This window comes from Nyctereutes procyonoides, unplaced genomic scaffold, assembly GCF_905146905.1.
Source record: "Nyctereutes procyonoides isolate TBG_1078 unplaced genomic scaffold, NYPRO_anot_genome, whole genome shotgun sequence".
NCBI lineage: Eukaryota > Metazoa > Chordata > Mammalia > Carnivora > Canidae > Nyctereutes > Nyctereutes procyonoides.
This window is the reverse complement of record NW_026575020.1, coordinates 20,263,852-20,288,895: the sequence shown is the minus strand read 5'-3', so window position 1 is coordinate 20,288,895 and position 25,044 is coordinate 20,263,852. Positions and strand designations below refer to the sequence as shown.

The window sequence follows — 25,044 nt, the reverse complement described above, 5'->3', positions numbered from 1 at the left end:
AGCATGCCTGGGTGCACACAGCCTGGGGTCAGCTTGTGGTCTATTAGCTCTTTTGTCAGTCTTAACTCTCAGACTTCTGGTGTCCTCCCACCAGATCAGACAGGTATCTAGAGTGAAATTTTATTACAAAATTATAAAGCAGAGCTCTGTAACAAAAAAAATATATATATACATTTGGGTTTGCTTTAACACCCAAGTAAGTCTGAGAGAATCAATATAAGCCACTTGAAGTAACACATTCACATCCAAAAGATTGCAACAAATTTATACAATATATGTTGTGTACTAATTCCTGTACAGCTTATTCTTACTAGCTTGGATCCAGCTATTCCAATATATTATGAACCAGTCAGCTCTCCCAAGTCTTAAAACAAGTCTCAAATGAAATCTCAGAACAATCACGGAAGCAGCCATGGAATAATTGAAAGAATTGGATGTTTCATGATCATTAAGACCAAGGACCCATGAGGGGCAAAAGAGAGTACTCAGAGATAAAAATCAAGTTTCCTACCTAAGTTAGATAGTAACTGAAATGGGAACTTGGAATTCCCAGCCTTTATTTGGTGCAATAATGATTAACAACAACAAATCAGGGTTGTTTGACACCTTTTTTCCTGAATGGAAACGAAACCTTCACCAAAAGAGATCAAAAGATTTAAAGGCAAGTTCTCCAAAATGAGCAAATGTTATCAGTTCTAATTCTTAGTGAGGTAACTAGCCAACCTTCAGGATATTATTTTTAACTTCTGTCTAGGAGGGAATGTGGGAGGTAGGGAGAGGTAAGGCCTCAGCAGTGAAAGCAAGTTTTGGGTAGGGAGAGAGCCAGTTTCTGCCCTGAAGTTATTGCTAGATCTTAACTGAGTTGCATATATAGAGACCTGTTTCACAGTGGAATCAAAAAGTAGCTGAATCCCCTGCTAAACCGGTAGGCATTGTAAACTGTAGTATGTACTGTCCAGCAGAAAGGTGAAAGGTCCTCTTCACAGACCTATCTCTTGATTCCCCCAATTCCTACAAAGGCTGTCAGAATCAGATCATCCAGGACTTGGTGTAATGTCAAGGTAAGCGGCCCAGTGTGCAACTGACAACTACTTTATGAGAGAATTCCATTCCTCTGAAGTGGAATAGTGGTTGATGATGGGGGAGAGCCCAAGTATATCTGTACCAATAAACAGGTGCCCTGGGAGGTTTCCCACTGTTTTCCAAAGTCATGACTGGTTCCAGTCGGAGAGAACTTGACTGCACATCTGGGGAGGGGAACTGGGGCCCTGCCAAGGCCCTCAGATGCTTCAGGGTTGTGTAGTTCTCCCACTGGCAATGTCAGCACACAGCTCTTCTAGCACGTGTTTGTTCATGGCTAAACTTCTCCAGCAAACTTAGGCCCTTTGGCTCTTCCAGTGGTAATAACCACCCTAGGAGGGCTCAAGACTACCCTCTAACTGGTAAGGGCTTTCCTAAAGGGCTGACAGAAGGCTGCTTCCTTACCTGCCTTCAAGTCAGTAGGCTGAGGAAGGAAATGGGAGCAGGGGGCCCCATGAACCCAGGGGTTGAGACTTGAAGCTGTCTGCTTGAGGGCTGAATCCAGTCCCATTCAGTACCTTCAGACACCCCAGAGGGGCTCAGGTTTGGTCTCTAGGAATTTCAGAAGTCTAGCTAGAAAGAAGTAAGGCTCTTTGCATTTGTTTCTATGCCTTCAGTGAGCCCATGTTTAAAACCTCCATGGAAAGAGGGGCTTCATTCTCAGGGCAAAGTGGTTTACAATCCCTCTGTGCTGGAGAAATCAAAGCAGAAAGCTACTGCTTCCATCCAACACTTTCCCTTTTCTTGTAAACTAAAACTAAGGATGGCACACAGGCCCTAAGAGAAGCAGAGATGATCCACACGCCACCGTGCGTGCACACACGTGCGTACACACACACACACACAGATTCCCAACTTCCCTGCAGTCTCGGAGCCGGGTGCTCTGCAGGCTCCCAGGGTTAGCTCAGGAGACTCCCCGCTTCCAAGCTCAGCACTTAAGGAAGCAACTCTAGATGACTGAAATTTTTCAATAGCGTTTGTGTTTCATTTCTCACCAGAGAAAGTTTACTGGTCCAAATTTAGTCCTAAGGAGGATCACTATTGGTCTGGTAACCTAACATCTTTTTGGTCTGAACAAACAATGGAGTTTAGGCAATGTAGCAAGAGATTTTAGCAAAGCTGGTTAAAGCACAGAAAGCCAGAGAGACCTGAAATAAATCCAATGTGCTGGGGAGGAAGAGAACCATTAATGCACCAGGACTTCTGACCAGTGAAACACACAGGCAGCTCGGGGATGGGCGGGGCACAGGAGGAAGGGTGAAACTGTTAGGTTTGCAGACGAAGGGAGGAAGATACGGTCCAAGTTCTGGAAAGTCCTCTCTCCATCAATTACCATCATTACCCCAAGATCACTGAAACAAGGACTTGCCCATGCGATCTGTACCAGTTCCCACTGGCCTCAGGCTCTGCCAGCCAAGAGGTGCACCTCCGTGGCAAGATAGGCACACCCAGAGGTGACAGCAATTTTGCTTGCCCTGGTCTTAGGAGCACTGCAGATTTTTTAGCCTGCCCCTCTCCAAGCTGGCCAATCTGGAGCCCAGACACTGCAAGCTATGTCCCTGTAAGGCACTGAAGAAGCCGGTGCAAGCCCTCAGGATCGGAAGACATGTACAGCTCGGATCACATACTGCCGGCAGATCGGACACTCATTCATGCGCTTGCCACACTTGGTACAGGTTACCATGTGGCCACACTCTAGCAGAACACAGTCAATGGGCGAGTCCATGCAGATCCTACACAGGTTCTCCTCCAAGCCGGGCGGCACTGCTCCCCCTGTACAAACACAGGGCAGAAAGAGGGCAGAGGCAAAAAGAAATTGTTAAGTGCATGGGGCGGCAGGGGGATGGAGGAGGGAGACCAGGCATGTTGGAACAAACCCCCAAATCCACACACTGCCCTCAGCTAGAACTCCAAGCAAACATTCCCCCCAATCAAACCCAGCTGCTTTTTGAAGCCCACCCTCTGCAGGTCAGGCTGCAGATTTGGAGAATAAAGTACTTGGAGATCAAATACAACCTAGAACAGGAAAGCTAAATAAGGCAAAGTCCTCAAAAGCTTAAAAAATTTTTCAGACAGTTGAGGCTCTAATATAGTAAGTGGCACTTAGCAACTCGTTATCCCTTGAGGCAGATCATGCTAAAAAGATTTTTTTTAAATGGTTAAAGGGGGGATCCCTGGGTGGCTCAGTGGTTTGGAGCCTGGCTTTGGCCCAGGGCGTGGTCCTGGAGTCCCGGATCGAGTCCCACATCAGGCTCCCTGCGTGGAGCCTGCTTCTCCCTCTACCTGTGTCTCTGAGTCTCTCTCTCTCTCTTTGCATCTCTCATGAATAAATAAAGAAAATTAAAAATAAATAAATAAATAAAAATGGTTCAAGGGCAGCCCCGGTGGCTCAGCGGTTTAGCACCACCTTCAGCCCATGGCGTGACCCTGGAGACCAGGCATCAAGTCCACATCAGGCTCCCTACATGAAGCCTGCTTCTCCCCTTGCCTGTGTCTGTGCCTCTCTCTCTGTGTGTCTCTCATGAATAAATAAAATCTTAAAAAAAAAAAAAAGGTTCAAAAAAGTGTAATATAAATGGAACCGTAGTGAGTGGTTCATGAAGGATGGGCAAGGCTTATAGGTAAACATATGCCCAACTGAATACAGCCAAGGATCCCGGGGGTCCCTCCGTGTGGTCTTGCAACCTTCTCCGGGGCTCTCTCTGAGGAGGCTAGCTGCTGGAAGAGCCCAACAGAGATCTGGGCTCCCTCCACAGTACTACCCCCACAAAACTTTCCTCATACCCCATACCTGCTGCTCACATTGGATTAAAATGTTTAAACTCACCCACTACATTACGAGCTCCTTAATACAACAAATTCAGTCAATTTCTGCATCTATATACTTAGCATCTGTTAGGTGTTCTGAGGTTAGATATTTCTCTTCGAATCCCTAAAATGCCAATCATGTGGTAGGTGTTCTCAAAATATCTGATAAATGAACACCTCCCAAGGAAGCGATAACAGCTCACATTTGCAGAATGCTGTGCCAGGGGCAGGGTCCTAAGAGCTTTGCATATTTTAACTCTGAGTCCTCGTAAAAACTATGAAGTAGGTACTCTCATTACTCATTTTATAGATGAGACAACTGAGGCCAAGGAGTTAAAGTGGCTTGCTCAAGGACACACAGTTGCTAGGCAGAGTCAGGATTCAAATCCAGGCTGGCTGGCCTTCTGGGCAGGCCTGAGGACAGGGACTATCAAAGTAGTATTAACTGCTCAGGGCACAAAGTACTCAGTAACAGCTGGCTGGCTCATGTGGCTGGGGAGGTGCAGAGGGCATGGCCAGTATCCTAGGTTAGTGCAAACACAGAAAAACCTTCATGTCCCAAACCCAGCCATTCCCAGCATGTTTTAAATGGTAGCCTAAAGCCCCAGGTGGGGCTCCATGCTCAGTGCAGAGTCAGCTTGAGAGTCTCTCCCTCCCCACGCTGCGCTCTCTCTTGTTCTCTAAAAATAATAAAATCTTCAAATGGTAGCCTGGGGCAGCCCTAGTGGCCCAGCAATTTAGTGCCGCCTTCAGCCCAGGGCCTGATCCTGGAGACCTGGGATGGAGTCCAACACGGGGCTCCCTGCATGGAGCCTGCTTCTCCCTCTGCCTGTGTCTCTGCCTGTGTGTGTGTGTGTGTGTGTGTGTGTGTCTCACAAATAAATAAATAAAATCTTTTTTTTTTTTTTTTTTTTAAAGGGAACCCTGGGTGGCGCAGCGGTTTAGTGCCTGCCTTTGGCCCAGGGCGCGATCCTGGAGACCCGGGATCGAATCCCATGTCGGGCTCCCAGTGCATGGAGCCTCCTTCTCCCTCCTCTTGTGTCTCTGACTCTCTCTCTCTCTCTCTCTCTCTCTCCCTCTCTCTCTCTCTCTCTCTCTCTGTGACTATCATAAATAAAAATTTTTAAAAAATTTAAAAAAAAAAGGTAGCTTGAACAAGGTAGCCCTAAGTAGGGAGCTGTCTTTGTACCAGTCACCTGCCCCACTCCACAGAATTATCTGTACTCTGCTGCTCTGCACTTTTTTTTTTTCTCCTGCTTCCTGGACTATACAAAAAGTCAAGCAACACTTGAAAAGGGGCTAGTTGTAAAAGGCAGTGAAACTCATTACCCCTTTGAGCAGCTATTGGCCCTAAGAGGGATTTGGAAAGGACTCAACTGTACAAATAATGTGAGCTGGAGTGAAGTACAGAGTATCATATTAAGGGGCACCCAGGTGGCTCAGTTGGGCATCTGCCTTCAGCTCGGGTCATGATCCTGGGGTCCTGGGATCAAGTCCCGTGTCAGTTAGGCTCCCTGCTCAGCAGGGAGTCTGCTTCTCCCTCTCCTTGCTCTTCCTCTCTCTTGCTATCTCGCTATCTCTCAAATAAATAAAATCTTTAAAATACATATATATTAATTTTCTTAGGACTAACAAACTCATCAACTCAGTTGCCAGCATTCTCCCAGGGAATCAGAAAAATGAAGGAAGGGGCACCTAGGTGGCTCAGTCAATTAAGCATCTGCCTTTGGCCCAAGTCATGATCTTGAGGGGTCCTGGGATGGAGCCCATGTTGGGCTCCCTGCTCAGCAGGGAGCCTGCTTCTCCCTCTCCCACTCCCCCTGCTTGTGCTCTCTGTCAAATAAATATAATCTTTAAAATTTTTTTTAGAAAAGAGAGAAAGAAAAAGAAAGGAAGACAGCAAGTAGAATAGCCTGATCTTAGTATCAGGGGCCTGGGTGGGTCTAGAATCCCCAAGGGTTTTGGGGAGCTAAGAAAGCAACTCTTCAGGATTTATCAGCCAGAAGACAGCCTAATTCTGAGTGAAAGGCCATTTTGCCAATTTACAAATTTGGAGTCAGTCTTCTGAAAGTTTAGAATGTTTTGTTGGCCTCAACACCACTTTGAGAACATTCTCTCTTGGGGGAAGAACTCACAACCACATAGCCTTCAAGCTTTCAGAAAGGTAGATTTTTAGAATGGAGCCCAGACCCAGCGAGACACCTGCAAGTGCATTCTGGGGTACCTGAAGGCCCAGTGTGGTCTATAAGACACAGTTGGGGGTGTGGCAGCAGAGATGCTCATGCTTGTGCCCAGAGAGCACCACATGTGACACATGTATAAACAAGGCTCAGGTTACTTCCCTTCTGATTGGTTGGTAGCAGAAGTTGTTAAGCCTCAAGTAATGTCCCTGATGTACCCACAGAGAACCTCCCCACTCAGACCAGAACTGAGTGAAAACTAGGAAGCAGCAGGAATATGAAAAATGAACCGAATGTGACACATGCCACCACTCACTTTGTTAAATATTTTACAAATGCTGGCTCCTGAGCTCTGGCAACCCAGAGACATGCAAATCAATTTGCCCCTGGGTACGCTGCCACTCTACACCCTTCCCAGCAAGGCAAGAATGAGAATTTTTAAAGATGCTGAGAAGCCCTGCTTCCGGGTGCATTTCCCCCACACTCTCTATGGATGTCAATATGCTCAGAATTCTTCGACTGCTAAGAGGCAGTAGGGTGGCAGAAGGGAAAGAGAAGAGCTCAGAGTCTAAGCACGGTCCCAAACAGAAGCAATACATACCATTTTGGTCTTCAGCACCACACACTGAAAGGGAAGAGAAAGAAGAGGTCTGAATTCGTGATGGCGTGAGAAGTCTCCAACCAGGCTGGCTTCATCGCGCACTGACTGCATCCCTGTTCAGGAAGCAGACTGGCCAAGAGCCAAGCCAGACGCCCGTCCTCCTCTCACATTCTGAGAACTCACGCATAGCCCCTGCTGGTGGGTCTGGTCCAGCAGAGAAAGGGATTCCATCGGTTTGCCTGAACAACACTGCCAAGTAGGCAGGACACCGCATGGACACAGTATCCTTTCCTATCGCTCCTGAAGCCAGCATTAAAGGAAGGAAGGAACCGTTGTTCCAGTCAGCCAAGGAGCCTGGATGAAGTTCCCAGGTGGGGCCACGTCCCACTCCCTAGGACCTCATAACTCTATGGGATTCTGGGGATGACCCCGGAAGGAAAACGTAGTCTGCGCCTAGCTAACTAGTCAAACTTCCCCAACTCTGATGAACTAGTGGGATAGGAAAGACTGAAATCTGACTTCAACCACTAACAGCATTTAAGGAATCAAAATGCTGATTGCAGGAGCTAAATCAGTTGGGTGAAATTTTAGGAAATGAGTTTAAAACAGCTAAACACGTTCCTCTTCTGCAGGACTTCTCTGCCCTTCCTAAACCATCTACCCTAGTAACAGAGAGACAATGTCTTCCTCCCAAACTCACTTAACCACAAACCTGGACATTTTACTGGTACCAACTAAAAATGATATCATGTAGAATGCTTTGGGAAATGACCATGGGGAAAGCCCAAGCTCAGGCAGCATATATTCCCCTTGCACCATGTGTGCAGAGATTCACATCCTCATCTCCTGTTTAGAACAGTATTGCTGAGCTACTAGCAAGTATGGCGGGGTGACACGGGATGGGAAAGGCTATGGACTCAGTCCAGGAAATCTTCATTGCAAACCTGGGCTCTACAATAAAAGGGTAGTGGCTAGGGGTGCTTGGGTGGCTTGGTCAGTTGAGTGTCCATGCTTGATTTTGGCTCAGGTCATGATCTTGGGGTCATGAGATCGAGCCCTGGGTCAGGCTGCACACTCAGCAGGGAGTCTGCTTGGGATTCTCTCCCTCTGCCTCTCCCCTAACTGGTGCTTATGTGCTGTCTCGGTCTATCAAATAAACAAATAAATCTTAAAAAGGGAGGGGAAGTCATGTTAATAAGGCCTATTCACAGGCAGCTCTGGGGACTAAATAAATGTTTACAGTGCCTTGCCTGGTCCTGGCACTCCACTTCAAATGGCAGCTATTATTAGCCGGTGCAAATGTGGAAGGTGACTCCTGGCTTGGCTAAAAGCACGGAAACACTCAGGTTGATGCTATCACACTGCAGAGAGAGAGCAAGTGCTGCAGAGCCCCTCACCCAAGTGCTGGAGCCCCTTCTGGTCCTTGTACAGCCGCGTCACCCGCTCCATCAGCTCCCACTTCTCGCAGCAGCCCTTGTAATTGACGAAGTTGCGAGCCAGGATCTCCTTCAGCTGCCGCACGGTCAGACCTTCAATGTCCCCCAGGTCGGTGAGGTCAGACAGGGAAGCCCTCCGGCCTGGGACAAAGCTGTCCTCTGAGTCGACAGACTGCAACGGCAACAGTGGGATTGGTGGGCTCAGCTCTCACCTCCCAAGCTCTCTCTTGGGGGACCCCAGAGCATCCATCCGGCCACGCTTCTGGGGACTGACCTCGATGAGCAGAAAGAGCACCTGGCGTGGCACTTGGCAGTGCGAAAGATACCATAAACTCTTTCTGGCCCATGGTTTGGGGCTCGGGCGTGGCCAGCCCCAGGCCAACCAATCAGTGTGACACAGTAGAAGGGGCACCAGTGTGAGTCACATGGCCCTAATTTTGACTCCTCCACTGGCTGGTGCTAAATACTATGGAGCAAGTAGCTCACCTCCCTAAGCCTGTCTGCCCCTCCATCAAGGAGACATAGCCGTCCTACTGTACTGGGTTCCTGTAAAGATGAATGTAGCAGCACAAGAAAGCACCAAGCAGGGTGTTGGGAGAGAATTCTGCTGTCCTGTGGAAGAAGCAGACCTCCCTGGAGAGCACTGCTCTGTACAACACCTTGACCACAGCTTCGTGGCCCTGTCAGCTGGGCCTCTGGACTGGCCCGACCATGGCTGAGGTCTAACCCCCTCACATCCTCCCCTCCTCCTGGTTTTCTGACCTCCTTCCCTTCACAACAGCTACTGTGCATGAGAAGCAGAAGAAACAAACAAGATTTACACAGCAGCACCAGGAGCCTGCCCATTGGCAGCTTACAGAAAGTCAAGAGACTAGAAACGAATGGGCCATGAGGCTCCCTGGTCTCAACTGAGACCTCACAACTCTGCCCTAACAACTGGCTTCAAAAGCTAGTCTGGAAAGCTAGCACTAAGCTCTACCCCTGAAAACAGAATTGTAGGACTGTCTTCACAGACTGATTCTTCTCCACTTTGGAGTCTGCTGAGAAGGTCCTAATCACAGCCTGATAACACCACAGAAAGAGCAAACACAAAGGCACAGACCCAAGCAGAGGCCCCACCTGGGTCTCATCCTCAGCAGGTGCTCTGGCTGTGCTCTCCAGGTAGACGGGTTCCTCTTGGTCCTGAGACACATGGCCATTGGCCTGTGGGAAGAGAAAGGTGCCATCACATCCACAGAGATGTCCCAGGGGTTCACACAGTGTGGGCCTCTTCCCAGCTCACACCATATCCAAACATTCCCCTCTCCCCCAGGAATCTGGCATCTTGAACAACAAACAGCATTACAAAAGCCTGCTCCTTACTACTGACTTTGCTGGGCAGAGAAACAACATAAACATTTCAACTCTAAAACAAGAAGGTCACCAGTTCTGCTCATCACCAGGCTGGCAATCAGCGGCCACTCACTGTCAATTTGGTCTCACCCTGAACAATCCGAGTGAGAGGAAGACCACAGGTCTACTCCACTGCAGGACTGCTCTCTAACTACCATTCAGTTTCTCCTGGACACTTATCCCAAACCACCCTTCTGGTAACTCCCACCCACCATCCCTGGTTCTGCCCCTGGCATCAGTGCCCACAATTTTCTTACAAATTACAAAAAGTCTTCCTGCCTCCATGCTACATCTCCCTGGCATCCTCCTCTGACACAGATGAGACAGTTTTTAGACCTTCACCACTATGTTCCCTCTCCTCCATCCAGTCACTGTTCTTTCATTCTAGAAATAGGCTCCAACCAGCAGCACACACTAAGAATGATCTTGAAACCTGGTCAAAATTATTTTAATGTACCTAAGAATCTATTCACCTAAAACTATAAAGATAGATGTCTATGCTTAAGGAATTTAGAATTCTAACTTCTCCAAAGGTTTTTGTCAAACAGTAGTTAAGACTGTGCGCCTCCTGGTCTCATCACCACTTGGGCCACAAACCCCATAACTAGGTCCTCTTCACCTCCTCCCCTCTCCAGGTAAAGGGCCTCACGTGAGCCAGGAGCAAAGGTGTGTGTGAGCTCATGGCCTTTCCTCTAGACTCTTGGAACACCGATAAAGGGACAGCCCAGGAAACCATTCATCCCAGATTAGGATGTGTAACACAGCTGGTGAAGGAAATACAAATAACTACAATGGAAATGAAAAGTGGAAATCACCCAAAATGCCAAGTGGTGAGAAAGGCACACATGAAGCACACAGGTGTGGGGAGGCATCCAAAACTGTCTTCATCCATGCCTCTCATTTCCCCTTAGCTCTATGTAAATCTGGCACCCATAGGTCACCTGGTGTCACCTTGGAGTTATCACCAAGTGTCTCCGAGTTTAGCCTGTTCCTGAATGGATGCTTCTGTGGGTCCTTTTTTTCCTGGGAAGAGAAACTGGATCTCATACTGCAAAGAAACCATGCCCTGTCTTTTCAGTCTGCCCACAGGCTAAATCAAAATCTCTAACTTGAATCTGTCTACCGCTTTGCTGACTCCACCCCCTTCTTCCCTAGCAACCACTGCTAGGACACCAGGGATATGTGGGAGCAGGCGCTCTGGGCAGATCTGCATCCTAGGTGCAAGGAGCCTGCACAAGGCTTGACTTCCTCGTGTCTGTTCTCCTGGCTTAACGAATGCAGAGCTCACCAGGACAGAGTGTCCAAGCTGACACGAGGGCCCTCTAAAAGTACCAGAGAAGTACCCCATGCAATCTGGCACATGCGTGTGACCTGGAGGTGCAGTCTGGAATTTCTGGTTAATGATAGCAAGTTCAGAACCTATGGCTTTCACTGAAAAACTCACCTGAAGGTACCTTAGGGAAAAACAGTTTCCTCGAGTTACCCCTGGGCTCCCCATAAACAGAGAGAAGTGTTCTACCAAGCAAAGGGAGGCAGTCAGAGCAGGAGGTAGAACCTGTCGGCTGACAAGCCCCAGCATAGGGCAGAGTTAAACCCCAGCTGGGAGGGCACACACTATAGCTGCCGAGGGAGCAGGTGCAGTGCACTGTCACCCCGGCCTTTATGCCTCAGTGCCCACCACAGCTGATTCAGGGGCCCGGTCTTGGCAAACGGGGGGGGGGGGTCACAAACAGGAGGCAGCGGCCATGTCCCGCACGGGAGCTGACAACACCAATGCTCTGCCAGCTGGAAGAAGCTCACAGCTCTTCAGACATGCTGTCATGCTGGCCAGTCCTCCCAATGTCCTGGCAGGAGCAGAAGTACTCTGGGATTACTAACCCCATTTCACTGCTGAAGGCTCAAAGCCTGCCTGAGGTGACTGAAGAGTCAATGACAGAATGGATATGGAAAGGAGATCCTCTAGGTCCTAAGGCCCCAGCTACTGCCTAAGCCATGTAAACAAAAGGGTCACCGAGGCACTGAAGTGTATCTGTGGGATGCCATCACTCCTGATGCACTGGTTAAGGCTCCTGTCCTCACTCTAATCCAGCAGCAGGTTTGCACATCAACTTCCCTATCACAGGGCCTGAGGGCACCCGCAATCCTGCACTCCCCAAGGCCGGTTCACAGTTCAGCTCATGTGCTGCTCTTCACCTACCATGGCTGAGCCCCCTGGGACCAGGACAAGGCCCTTACCATTCCACAGCGTGCCAACCACAACCTCACCCAAACAGTGACTGGCAAGAGAAGCAGTGACCCTGTCTTGGTCAATGTCCCCCCTACTTCCCTCTCCATGTGCCCTGTGATGGTTACCAAGGCACTGAATTCCCTACCCACTAAGGAAGACCGTAACAAAGGTGAGCAGTCCGAAAGGAACCAAATTTGGAGAGTTAACAGTGAGTTTTCTCAAAATATTTCTGGAATGATGTTTTTTAAAAATTACTAGCTGGAATATGTAGGTCTTAAATACAAAACCCATAAAAATACCTGGAATCATGCATTATCATCTCCGAAAAAAAAAAAAAAAATAGGAGCCTGAAGTACAGAAAACATTCCTGCCTCAGTAGGCACAAGAGCCTCATGTAATCAATATGCTTAACCCTGCACCCTGCTTCCACACTGCAGGCACGAGAGCAAAACGAACCCCCAGAGCAGCAGAGATGGGCAGAGACAACAAACTGGTACGTACCTGCTGGGTTTCCTGAGCCTGGGCTGGGGTAACAGAGGTGGCCTGTGCAGGCACAGAGGGGAGGCTCGGCGAGGTAGGAGGTACAGTGCTGGCGTGAGGCTGGGTCAGGAAGGCCTGCTGCTCCAGGAAGCCCGGGGACAAGGCGGGGGCATGAGTCCTTCCCTCCTGAGAGACTACGGGTTCCTGGCCAAGCACCAACAACACGAGCTCCTCTTTCTCCCGGCACATTTCAGTAGAGATGTCATGAAGGCTGAGATAGTCCCTCAGGTCCTTCACCTTCATCTTCATGAGCTCCTCCCGCTGAAAGGCTGTGGCTCGGAATCGCTGGCAGAGGCGGCAGAGGCGGGGCCCATTCCCCACTTGGTTCGAACAGGTCATGCAGAAATTTTTCTTGCAGTCCAGGCAGGTCTGCTGCTTAGACCAAGAGGCCAAGGAAACCATGTTAGACTGAGAACAGGATACAGAGGGAGGGGCTGCTGTGCCTAGGGAGACCTGCCCCAATCACTGCTGCCTCCTGTATGTCAGGGTACAAGCTCCCTTGATTTCAGGTTAAACTCCACTCCGAGGTGACAGATCCTGTCGTATGCATCTGTGTATCCACGTCCAGGATCCCACATTTATTATTCCAGTTGAGCCTTACTTTATTCATTGTGGATAGAGAAACAGAGACTAGTAATTACGATTACCAACTTTAGAATGGAAAACGCCCACATTTTCATTTAGTCTTCCTCCTCCGTTTATTATGGTATCACCCTGGATGTGGAACTTAGCCTCTCTGGCTGCATCTTCATCTGTAAAATGGGAGTGATAACAGCACCTACACCTCAGGATTGCCTTACAGTTAAGAGACAATGCATTTCGTGTATGTGACACATGATTCTTCAGAATTGCCTCTTATAATTATTATTGCTAGGCAACACGAGCTAACGTTGAGAGCCAAGATTCAAATCCTGAACTGATTCTATTTTATCTTTGAGAAAAGACAACAACTGTGTAAATATGATGGTGGTTATTACTAATATTAATTAAATTTACCAAGAAACTAAGTGCTAGAGCTTGTCATTCAATTCTCAAAGGAACCCCGCAAAGTATTACTATATCACTGTATCATGTATTGAAGTCCATCATCATTAATAATTAGTAACATACAGACGCCTGGGTGGCTCAGTGGTTTGGCGCCTGCCTTTGGCCCAGGGCATGATCCTGGAGTCCCAGAATCAAGTCCTGCATCGAGCTCCCCTCAGGAAGCCTGCTTCTCCCTCTGCCTGTGTCTCTGCCTCTCTGTGTGTCTCTCATGAATAAATAAATATTTAAAAAAAATAATAATAATAATTAGTAATGTACCTCCCTGTTTCACAGAGCAAGCAAGGCCTAAAGAGATTAAGCATCTCACTCAAGGGCAGGCAGGGAACAGCAGAGCCGGGGCTCACCTTCAAGGTCTGTCTGTGAAATGCCCACAGTCATGACCTTTCCACCAGGCCAAGCTGCTTAACTCAGCCCCGACCAAGCTGACAGCAGGACCTAGTCCCGGCCCTTGCTCTCCATCTCTAAAGTGCTACCCAGTGCCTCATCCACAGCTTCCCCACCCTGGGGAAGGCCCGCTCAGAGTACTGGGAATCAAGTGGCACATAAGACCATATTCAAGACAAATATTCAGACAGCTAAGGGGGACCCTCTGGACATGATCAGGGAGCTCTCATCTGTACAAGGACAGTGCCTTAGCCACTCCACAAGAGCACCCAGTAGGCAGATCGCATGGCCTGGCAGCAGCCACTCCCACAACGCAGACAACACACCACACGAAACCTTGCTCAACGCACAGGAAGCAAATCCTCAGCCTCTCGCCCCACAGGCTGAGCCAGCACAGTGACATCTGACTGAGCTCTTCCAGCCAAGAGCAGGCCACACTTCTGCAGTAGAGGGAATTCCCGGGCACACTGGGATGGTCCTGGGAGCACACTCACTAGTCCTTTAAAGAGATTAAGAACTTTTCATCCTCTGGTGACTTGAGCATAAAACCTAAATATTTCTGCTCCCTCTTTTCTAAATATAGAAAGCCGAGTTCAAACTAACAATAATGCCCTGGAGACTGAGATCCACATAGTGGAAATCCGAGACTCTCATGGGGGGCAGAACAGGCCTGCACAGCTGAGGTAGTGGCACCTACTTTTGTCCCAGTGTCACGCGCATCGTGTAGGGAAATGGGTAGAATGTTCACTACCCAGTTTTGACTATAAATACTGAAAGGCATTTCGAAAGGACACCTATGGAGCTCCCTCATTCTCTACAGTTACAACAACACAATAAAATGTTCAGGGGAAAAAAATAATTAATTAATTAATTAAAATAAAATAAAATGTTCAGGGGCCGACTTAAAAGGACGCGTGGCTCCACTAGAGTCGTAATGGTTCTGGGACCTGTAGCCACTCGGGTAGAAAATGGATGTTTTGAGGTCTTAGGGGTTCATTTATACCCAGAGCTTTTCTTCTGGGAAAGGAAATACATTTAGGATGACTGATAGTGCGATGAGGGGGCTTTGGTGTCATACACTGCAGGTCCTGAGGTGGAACATTACTTAAGTCCAGGCAGTCTGACAAGACCTAGCCTGACACAATTAAAATGCCCTGAGTTGCTCAATCAGCCAAATTTAAACAACTTTCTATTCTTTCTTCAAACGTGTACATATTGGAGGCAAGATCAGAATGCAAAGGCAGCAGCCCAGCTTCTCCGTATCCGGCTAGCCAGGGACTCTGAAGTCAACCGGCATCTGAAACACCCCCTCAGGAGTAAGACTGCGCTCCAGGCTAAAATCCCGGCTTGTGGAGACAGGCCGGAGCACAGGAGAAAACGGCTGTCAACACATGTGGGCATAATGAGCAAAGGAAACACATATGTATAAGCGCTAGCAAACCACGCAAACCAACTGAGTAACCAGGTAGCATGAAAGATGAATTTGTGCAGCCAACGTGCCTACGAACATGCCAAGAGCACATGCACACATCCAGCATCAAAAAGCGGTACCTCTGGCAGTCAGTGCCCTTCAGGGATGCTGGTGGGCTGCTTTCCTTTGCTCAACTGCCCTAGCCTCAATCCTACCCCCCATCCACAAAAATCCCCTGGCCCTTGCAGGCAGGCCAGCCCTCCTCCTCACCAGCCTCCCCACCAACAGCCTTCCCACAGCCCACTGGGAGGAAAAGGGCAGCCTGAGGAACCACACAGTCAGGATTCATTCCTGGCCGGCCCCCTTCCTAGCTAAGGGAACACTGTGCAAAACAAATCACCTCCCAGGGCCTCCAATTCCTCACCTATAAAGTCAGATGGTCAATCCATCACTAAGGACCACTGAAAGTATTATGTGACATAAGGTATTTAAAACCTTAGCATAAGGTGGGCAATCACCAAAAAAGGTAACACAGTCACCTTTTAATCCCTTCCCCCTTTGCCTCATCTCTGAGCTTTTGCCAGGACTACTCCCCCTCTCTTTCCACTCTCAGATTTCAAAATCCCATCCAAGTTTCTTTTTTTTTTTTTAAGGTTTATTTGTTTATCCATTAGACAGAGAGAGGCAGAGACACAGGCAGAGAGAAGCAGGCTCTTCAAAGGGAGTCCGATGCAGGACTCGATCTCCCGACCCAGGGTCACGCCCCAAGCTGAAGGCTGATGCTCAACCACTGAGCCACCCAGGCATCCCCCCATCCATGTTTCTAAGCACAACCTCCTCCTCCTCCTCTTTTGCCTCCTCCAATTGGTCCAACTAAAGAAGCTGGGCACCAACTCTCCTCCAAAATTGTCAGGCTGCTGCTGAACTGCATGAGGATATTACCAATACAGATGGGGTATTCAGCTTGCAGCAAAATCACAGCCTGCCATTCCTCTCCAAGACTAAAAACTCTAGGAAAAAAAAAAAAAAAACTCTAGGAAAGTAGCAGGTACATCCTACTTCTGTTCTCTCTAGATAGTCCTTAATGTTATCTGTGCTTTGTACTCAATGAGCACAATGTACACAATGAAGAAAAGAACAGTAGGATCCACATAATCATTTCCATTCAATCACTTATAGAAAACATGTGTTAAAAGCTTATCGTTGTTATTTGCCAAACCCTAAAGATAAAAATGCTGATCTAGTTAAGCACAAAATTACAAATGAAAAATTCTCATAGGAGAAATCATCCTTAATATTCATAAAATTCATTGTGAATTACACAAAATCAATACATATTTTTGTGGCAAGAAAATATTGTGGCAAAAGCCATCTTTTACCATTCAAATTGGAACTTCTCTTCCTCCCACAACCCCAGAAGCTCTTTTTGCTATAGAAGCTTTCTCTGCATCTCCTTTATCTCTTTCATACCTTTGTTCAAAATCTTTCTTGTGCTTCCTTGTTGTCCAGTGACTATAAGCTCCTCACTACAGCAGTCCTGGCCTCTACCACCTGATTCCACCTTGTTCCATCCTAATTCCCCAAGTATCATGTACTTGGCCAAACAGGCCACTCACAGTTCCCAAATACACCTCACACTTGCCCCATAACTGGTGCCTTCACTTCAGCCATGGCTTTGCAGATCAATAAACCTTCCTTCATTCAGCTAGAATTATCATCTAGTGTCTCAAATTACCAGCAATGTCTGATTCCCTAGCACTTAACTTACACAGCTGCTCTTAGTTCTTAGTAAATGTGGGCCTCCTTAGCCAGTTGGAGAACTCCCCGAGGGAAAGGCCGATTCAGCTTCATCTCCGCAAAGCTGTAACCTCTAGCTGCTGGCACACTGCCGGTGCCTCAGAACTGGGCCCTCAATGAAAGCCTTCAGCATGGAATTATCAACCACAAAGTAATAAAAACAGAAACTTTCCAGCTTACTTCTTCTTGCAAATTATTCTCAACTGCTCATTCCTTCCTTCCTTCATTGATTGATCGGTTGATTTAAAGTGGGGGAAAGCACAGAAGAGGGAGAAAGAATCTCAAGCATGCTCCACACTCAGTGCAGAGCCCAACGTATGGCTCGATCCCATGACCCTAAGATCACAACTGGAGCCAAAACCAAAAGTTAGACACCTAACCAACTGAGCCACCCAGGAGCCCCCCTCATTCATTTATAAAACTGTATTGCCTACTATGTGTCAGTCATTGTTCTACTAGACACTGGGGAGAAAGTTGTGAACAAAACCAACAAAATCCCTGTTCTATGTACCATATGAAAAGACAGGCCATCCACAAACATTTACATCAGGTGGCAATAGGCACACTACAGGAAAATAGAGCATCTTCCCATGTTCACCTACTCATCATTCTCTTCTGTGGGGGCAGTTTCCTTGCTCATTCATTCTCTCTTCTACCCAAGAAATGCCAAGAACTCGCTAGATCCTTGGTTCTCTTAACATGCTTTTTTCAACATGTTTAGCATGCCGGGTCCTGAGCCTGATCACCATCACTGTCCACTTTGCTCCTTCTCTATTCCCACTCCACGGAATGTAACTGATGTTTAAAATAAAGGTTCAGGGATCACTGGGTGGCAGAAGAATGTAGAATGCGGGAACTCCCAGGACTCACCCTCAGCCCGCGTCATGCTTGACCTTGGAGAACGTGCTGCCTCTGGGAACTGGCACAAGGATGGCCCACAGCCACGTGCCATCACCTGGCCAGGGACATCCACCACTGCTTGCTAATCTGGAAAATGTGGCTACCAAGTATTTCACATGAAATCGCTACAGTAAAGGAGCCCCAGTCTTTGTCCTGTCAGGGTCCTGATGTACCTGAAATGTCCTCGACACTGTGTGTGATACAAAGTGAGGCATTCGTGATAACCCCTAATGAAGGGACTGACACCAGTGCTTGCTGTGTGCTGACCATCATGCTACCATCAACCTGGTAGCCTATCTCATTTTATTCTCATGACCCTGGGAGATGCACACAACTGCTATACCCCCATTTTAGAGATAGGGGAAAGAATCTCCAGAAAGGTTAGATCATACGGCTATAAAGCAGCAAAGCTGATGTCTGAATTCAGGCCAGTCAGCTCCAAGTGAACGACACTGAGATGCTTTGCTTAAGGCTAACTTTCCTTTCCCACTTTAGTGAAAGGATCACGTGTGGGTTACCAGCCCTGCCTGCATAGGTAATGGCAAGCTGGCAGATAATATGGAGGGGTCAGCAGGCTGGCCCGAGGGCCCGAGGCTATAGCGACCGAGCAGGCCAAGAAGGCCAAGAAGTCAACACTCACCTTCCTGGCCATGTTTGCGAAGTGGGCCCCACAAGCCTTGCAGCTTGGTTCCGAGCCTGTTGGGGAAGGGAAGGAGCTATACCCAGGGTTGGAATAGGCCTGCGTTCTGGCTCCCTGGGGCGGTGGGGCCTCCTCAGGCTGTCCATCCAAGCAGAACCAGTTGCAGCAGGTTGCCCACATGATAAAATCTGGTGCAAGGGAGGAAGGGGAAAAGGTCAGAGTTAAGACATACATCTACCCCAATCCCCCATCCCAAAGGTGCAAGTGAGCAGGGACACTCATTCCACATCTGCTGCCAGAGCCAAGGTGAGGACATGTTTTCAGGAGCCACAGGTATCTTGCCACCTCCTGCTTCACCAGAGTTGCCACTGAATACAGGAGGAGAATAGACACCTGACCTGCCAGGACAACATGGCTACCAAATTGGCATACTACCTTTGAAAGATTGCTTATCCCTATTTTGATTTAGTCTGAGATCTAACTGCAGATTTTAAAAAACTGCCTTAGCAATTATAAGTGGCCTGAAGCCCACTTTATTTAGGCATATGAACTTGCTCCTAGAGCTCAGAGAGATGGAACTTTTATCATACATGTATGTGCATGCAAATATACACATATGATCCCATATTCACACTGACCATGGAGAGGAGGCATGATTCTTTCCTTTACACAGATGAGGCAACCCAGGCTCAGAGAAGTCAGGGTCACACAGCTAATAGATAACTGAGATTCCGAAAACCCAGGTCCTCTGACCCTAACCCTAACATTCTTTTCCTTGATGGTACTGCCCTTCTTAATTTCTCCTGTGCTGGTCAGCAGCACGGAATTACTCTAATGCTTGTACTTCCAATTCTATCTAAACCCCTCTCTCAGCACCTCTAACAGTTCGTTTGCACAGACATCCTTACCCTTTGTTTGCTACCACTACACCATAAATTCCTTGAGGGCAGGGATGACTTCCTCCTATATATACAGCACCCTTGCAGTGTCCTGCACACAGAAGATGCTCAACTAAGGCTTGTTGCCTTGCTGACTAGGTGCTAGATGCTGTGGATTTATTAAGAAGTTTGGGATATTATTCCCATTTTACATACCAAATACAGGTACCAGGGACAAAGGGGTAGATGATTTTTTAAGATCACAGAAGAAAATCCAATCCCTCATATGTCTGAATAATCTCATGTTGCAAAAGGGTCCAATGAAATTCCAAGCACTGCTGTGATAAGAATGTGCTTTTCTCAGTAGACCACGGCAGTCAATCTGGACATTCTGAGCCCGAACTCTCTGCTTCTAGAGTTAATAAATGAAACATTTAGTGTTACTACTCAATCAGCAGTTCACACAAAAGAACAGTACCTTCTGCTCTGCCTCCTGACTCATGGAAAGTGCCTTTGTTAAATCATAGTTCAAAGATGTGCTAAGCTGGAAAGCACTGAGAACAAGAAGCCGGCTCGTTCAACCTTAGTCATCTCACAGAGGAAAAGACAGAGGCCCAGCAGGGGGAACTAACGTCCTGGCCCACACAGCTGTACCCCTAGGTTTCCAGACAACTCTATGGCCTTTTTAGCTTCCACTTCCCGATACTCCTGATCCAGAATTCACTCACTTTTGCAAGTAGGTCCAATTCACACCTGTGGCCTCTGCTTGCCTGTGGCCCCGGCGACAACAGAGACTTTGACAGTCAGTGCCCAGGCAACAGGTGGCTCAACAAAGACTACTGCATGAGTCACACAATATTTAAATTTTAACTCACCACATTCTTCCATTTCCTACACATCAACAACATGTCTCTCTGACTCACTATGACTTGTCCAAAGCCTCTGAGGTCCCAGGAGACAGCCTTAATTGCAATGAAGAGTTCACATGGAATAACAAAGTAAAGAGCAGTTCAATAGAAGTTCTTTGCTGGCAAGATAATAGTGGTAGCAGCAAGAGTGGCCCCCCTCGGAAAGAGGGATTTTGCAATTCTCTAAATAACCTGTTGACAAAAGCATCTGAGACAGTGTATAATAAAACCAGGAAATACAGGATCTGGCATCAGAGGACCGGGCTCAATCCCTGCTTTACTGCACTCACCTTCAAGGAGTTAGACCCTTCTGTTCTTCCTGTTTCTCACCGAGACCTGCTCCAGGCCATGAGGCACTAACAAACACCAGTCGTTGCTACGAGCATTGTAACAATACTTCAACGACAGTTTCTCTGGCAAGGCTCAGATAAAAAGTAAACCTAGAGGTTTCCCCACAATCACCATTTGGCTTTCTGGAATTGTCCCAAAAAGAGACAAGGGAGATCTCTGACAAAATCAACAGAATGGGTCAAGTAACTGAAGGAGGTGGGGGCAAAGCAAGAGGCAGAGGGGCCCGGGGATGAGGCCGTGGGTGATCTGCTGACCTCTGTCAGAATCTCGATTCACCCATGTACACAACCTTTACTGAAGCCAATGCCTAGCTGTTTCCAGCAATAGGTAAGGCAGAGAACTGGCCCTTGAGGAGTCTGTGGTCTAGTAGAGGGGCAAGAAATGTAAAACCCAAACCAGAAATTTCAGGGTGATCAATGCCTTCACAGGTTTGTGCAGTCCCCGGGTGGGCGGGCAGGGAGCTATGGAGATAGAGACAATGAGCTTCTTCAGGGGTGGGGAGGGGTAACCAGAGAAGACTTCCCCAATGAGGTGCCACACCTATCCTGCTGCTGGTGTGACTGGGCATTCGTCAGAAAGCCCAAAGTAAAAGAAATTTTGAAGAAAAGGCAAACCACATGCAACATGGCCCTAAATAAAGTACCAAATGTTTGGCTGGGTCTAGAGTAAGGGTGGGGTGGCTAGGGTACGGCAGGTAAAAAAGCAGCCATGGAGAACCAGGGTAAGGAACCTGGACTTCATCCTACAGGCAATGGGAAGCAGTGAGGGGTCCAAGTAATCAGAGGTTCTGTGACCTTATTTGCATTTTATAGCGGGCACTCTGGCAGTAAGTAGTGTGGGAACAGATCTGTGAGGGGCAGGCGGCAAGCCGTCAGCTGCTGGAGGAGAGGCAAGACACGAGGAGAAAGGGACAGATGGATCTCTGACAGAACTCGTGGGATGCGTGGGTGAACTGAAGCGGTGGAAGAAGGGAGAGAGGAAACAGTTGTGGACGAACCCCAGGGTCTCTGAATTATGCAAGAGGACACAGAGGGGAATCATTAATTGGAATCAGGGACAAAGCCCTGAGGATGAGGTATGCGTCTATGTGTGAAATAAGGGGGCAATTAAGATGATGGGTTGAGTTTTGTACCCAGGGGACTTGCTGGTGGATACCCAGAATACAAAAGGACAGACCTGGTTGAGGAAAAAGTCTGGGCCCCCTTGGACCACCAGGAGCACAAAAACCCAGAAAGTGGCAGACTGACAGGATAGTGGGGGGTCACACAGGATGGCGTTAGGAGAAACCCCAGGAGCACCCAACCTGAAGGGCTAGAGGAGGAAAAACAGATGAAAGTGGAAGTAAGACTGTTCGGGTGTGAGCAGTCTGGAAGAGGATTTTACGTCTCAGGAAGAAATTGTCAATGCTGTCGAATGACCTGGAGAGAATACAGAGATACAAAATGCCCAATGGACCTAGTTGTAGGAAAATGTGAGTGTGCTCTTCACCTGAGAGGTAAGGAAGAGAGAAGCTGACAGCCAGAGGTCAGAAAGCCACTGAGAGTGAGGATGTGCCAGACCCTCAGGATAAACTATTCTCTGAAACTTTGACCATGAAGGGAAGACACAAGGCCAGGGCTGTAGAAGATCCAGGTCACTAAGGAAGAGAGAGGCAGACGAATTCATGGACTGCAGGAGACTCTCAAAGATGAAGAGGCTTCAGAAGAAGGGAAGCTGGCAACAAGTGGTGGGGGTAAGGGCCAGGAGCAGAAAGAAAGGTGACCCACTGACCAGCTTTGGGGGCAGGAGAAAGATCACCTCTTTCACTAGACACTGGAATGGAAGGGAGACAGAGGTTACCAAAGGTAATAAGCTTACAGCATCTGCAAAGGTAAATGAATGAAGTAAAAAGGCCAGGAGAAGGGGATGTAGTTAACCACAAGAAGAAAACGAACTTTTCCTCCCACAAGGAACCTGTACATGGCAATTTTTCCTGAGAGTGGAGGACTTTGCCACAGGATGGGTAAGCCTGCATTGGAAGGTGCAACTGACAGGAAAGAACCAGAAGGTAGGCCAGCTGTATGTGGTTTAAATTCCTGTGCTTCCCCAAGCGTGCAGGGAACACCAGTGGCAGGCCAGGCACTGGGATCAGAAGTGCTACCAACCTGGTCCTGGCCCCCAGGGACCTCTGGACCCAGTGAGGTGTTGCCGTCCAGCTCAGGTCCGCCATCCTGACAGGAGGGCTAAGAAGGCTCTTCCTCAATGGAGAACCAAGATAACCTATCTCCCTCAGCACTATTTTCTCTCAACTTTACTTCTAATCTAACGTGCCTTCTGTGATGAGCTGTCAGCCTATGCAAGTCTTTGGCTAGACTCTGAGGGAAAAGGCTCTGGGGGGGAAGACTTAAAATTTACATCTGGGTTATTCTCTAGGCATCCCCCCACACACACACAGGTGAAGGATGTAGTCTCAGCCTGAGCAGATGTATACTCGGGGAAGGGACTAGCACGGAAAGGGATGGGTAGAAAGTCTCCAGTGCTAAAATTCCCACAGACTTGCTCAGCCCAACAGGACAGGGGTACCAATGTCAGGAAATTAGAGTTTCACTCTCTTTGACCCATAGTTAAATAGCACTTCCTAAAGGGGTCAGTTAAAAGAACTCTCTTGCCAAACTGGAAAACGTTAAGCCTAAAAACAACTATGGTCAGGGCTATTTCAGGGAATGAAAGGAAAGAGTGGGTAATTTTAACACTGTCATACAAACCAAACACTTTTCTCTTGGCAGTACTCTCTCATCCTTCAGCCCCAGACTGATACACACACTTGGCATCCAATTATGTTACTAAAAGGGCTGGAAGTAGAACCAACTAGGGGGTGTATGATGAGTTCTACCTATGGTGACACTGTGAGAAACTTCGTCTCTGATCTGCAAGCCTCCTGATCTTGAAAGAAAATGATGAAATCTCCTATGAGGGCTTGAAAATCCCTTCCCCAATTCCCCTCACCCTCTTCAGAAAAGATGCACACTTGGTGATTTCATCCTCAAATAGTCTCTGACTGCTGTCACCTACAGAGCTTGTTTGAAACCTGCCAGCCTCTCCTCTTTCACTCTGCCTAAGAATGAGGCGAGATGTAGTGCTGAGGGGAAACAAGAAAACTTGCTCTTCCCCATGGAGGAGCCCTGCAGTCCAGGGCCAGGGCAGCTAGTCGGCACGTGGGAGTTTTTCAGCTTGACAAGTATATGGGATTTCTTGGGAGACTAAGCTCTGCTGAACAGGAAAATTACAGTTTTAATAACAGGGTAAGATAAATGACCTATCCCAGGTAGGCTGAGTACAGTCATAGTTAGAGGTAAGAAGGGAGATAATGTGATTTCTCCCCATTAAGTCCTAGAATTCTAAGTAATTCTAAAACAGTCACTTCTCCACTTTCTCACCCCCAAGGCAAATAATTTTAAGCAGATCAGTGGTTGTCATGGGCTTTCTCAAGAAAGAGAGAAGGATCAGAATGGACCCATGGAGCAGAAGGGTCAGAATGTCAGTGCCCTAGTAAAGTAAGTGCTAGTGTGCAATGCAATATCAAACCACCTTGCTAACCACCAAAATCGAAGGCAGTAAAGTCAAGTCCCCAAGGTTCTCATCCAATCTGTTCTGATTTTAATTAACTGCTCTGTGTGCCAAGGTACTTCTGCAACAAAGGGCTTTACACAGACGCAAGATCTTGGAATTAATGTACTTATGGTGAACCTACTGTGTAAGACTTCACAAAAATTCTTTTTAAAAAACCTAATTATGATGCCCACAACCCTCAAAGAAGACCCTTTCTGACATGGCAAATCAGAAAGCAACTACGTGGCAAGCCTGCCTGCTGTCCCTACCATATTCCCAGAATTGTTCAAAGCAGCTGGGCTGTAAGTGCACTAGGAAAAGTATTCCACATTGTGGATCATTAATACGGAATGGGCTTTGCTTTATCTTGTATATTATCCTTAAAAAGCAATTACAGTATAATAGCAATGACTTTGAAAGGAAACACTATGAAAGCCTATCATAGCCTATCGATATGGCTTAGCTATGCCTCTTTGAAATAAATTATAAGTAATTACATGTTTTGAGAAGTAAAGAAGAAAGCAGTCATCCTCCACTGGAAGAATGCTCCTTATCTGCTGGTCACTGAGCTATGGGGACTATCTAGTGCTTTATCATGTGGCCCTCACAATTCTGGCAAGGCAGATTAGATTCGTTCATCCCATTTTCAGGTGACAAAACCAAGGTTCTGAGAAGTTAAATAACTTGTTAAAGGTTAAATAACTTGTTAAAGGTCATAGCTAGAGGGTAGTAAAGCCAGGATGTGAACTTAAGTCGCTTACACCAGGAAGCCAGTGCTCTGCAGGCTACAAGTAGTCCTGATTCTGCAATCAATCTAATAATAATAAAATCAGTATGAGGGGAATGGGCTGCAGAGTATACAAGAGTTTTTTGCTT

At 47.6% G+C, this 25,044-nt stretch overlaps 1 protein-coding gene across 8 annotated transcripts in view; it reads right to left on the bottom strand.

The window, feature by feature from the left end:
* Positions 1-516: 516 nt before the first annotated feature.
* The window catches only part of RFFL (ring finger and FYVE like domain containing E3 ubiquitin protein ligase), a 71,411-nt gene continuing 46,883 nt past the window's right edge, over positions 517-25,044 (bottom strand). For 4 of the 8 annotated variants that reach the window (XM_055323558.1, XM_055323543.1, XM_055323550.1 and 1 more), the window contains exons 2-7: positions 18,444-18,631; positions 12,226-12,639; positions 9,225-9,308; positions 8,067-8,277; positions 6,670-6,693; positions 517-2,853 (exon numbers count right to left, since the gene is read on the bottom strand). In XM_055323558.1, coding sequence (XP_055179533.1) covers positions 2,672-2,853; positions 6,670-6,693; positions 8,067-8,277; positions 9,225-9,308; positions 12,226-12,639; positions 18,444-18,623 — 1,095 coding nt within the window. In that variant the 5' untranslated portion in view covers positions 18,624-18,631 and the 3' untranslated portion in view covers positions 517-2,671. Of the gene's footprint in view, positions 2,854-6,669; positions 6,694-8,066; positions 8,278-9,224; positions 9,309-12,225; positions 12,640-18,443; positions 18,632-19,537; positions 19,720-25,044 lie in introns of those variants that run through there. The other 4 variants (XM_055323509.1, XM_055323517.1, XM_055323526.1 and 1 more) reach the window with 4 other exon arrangements.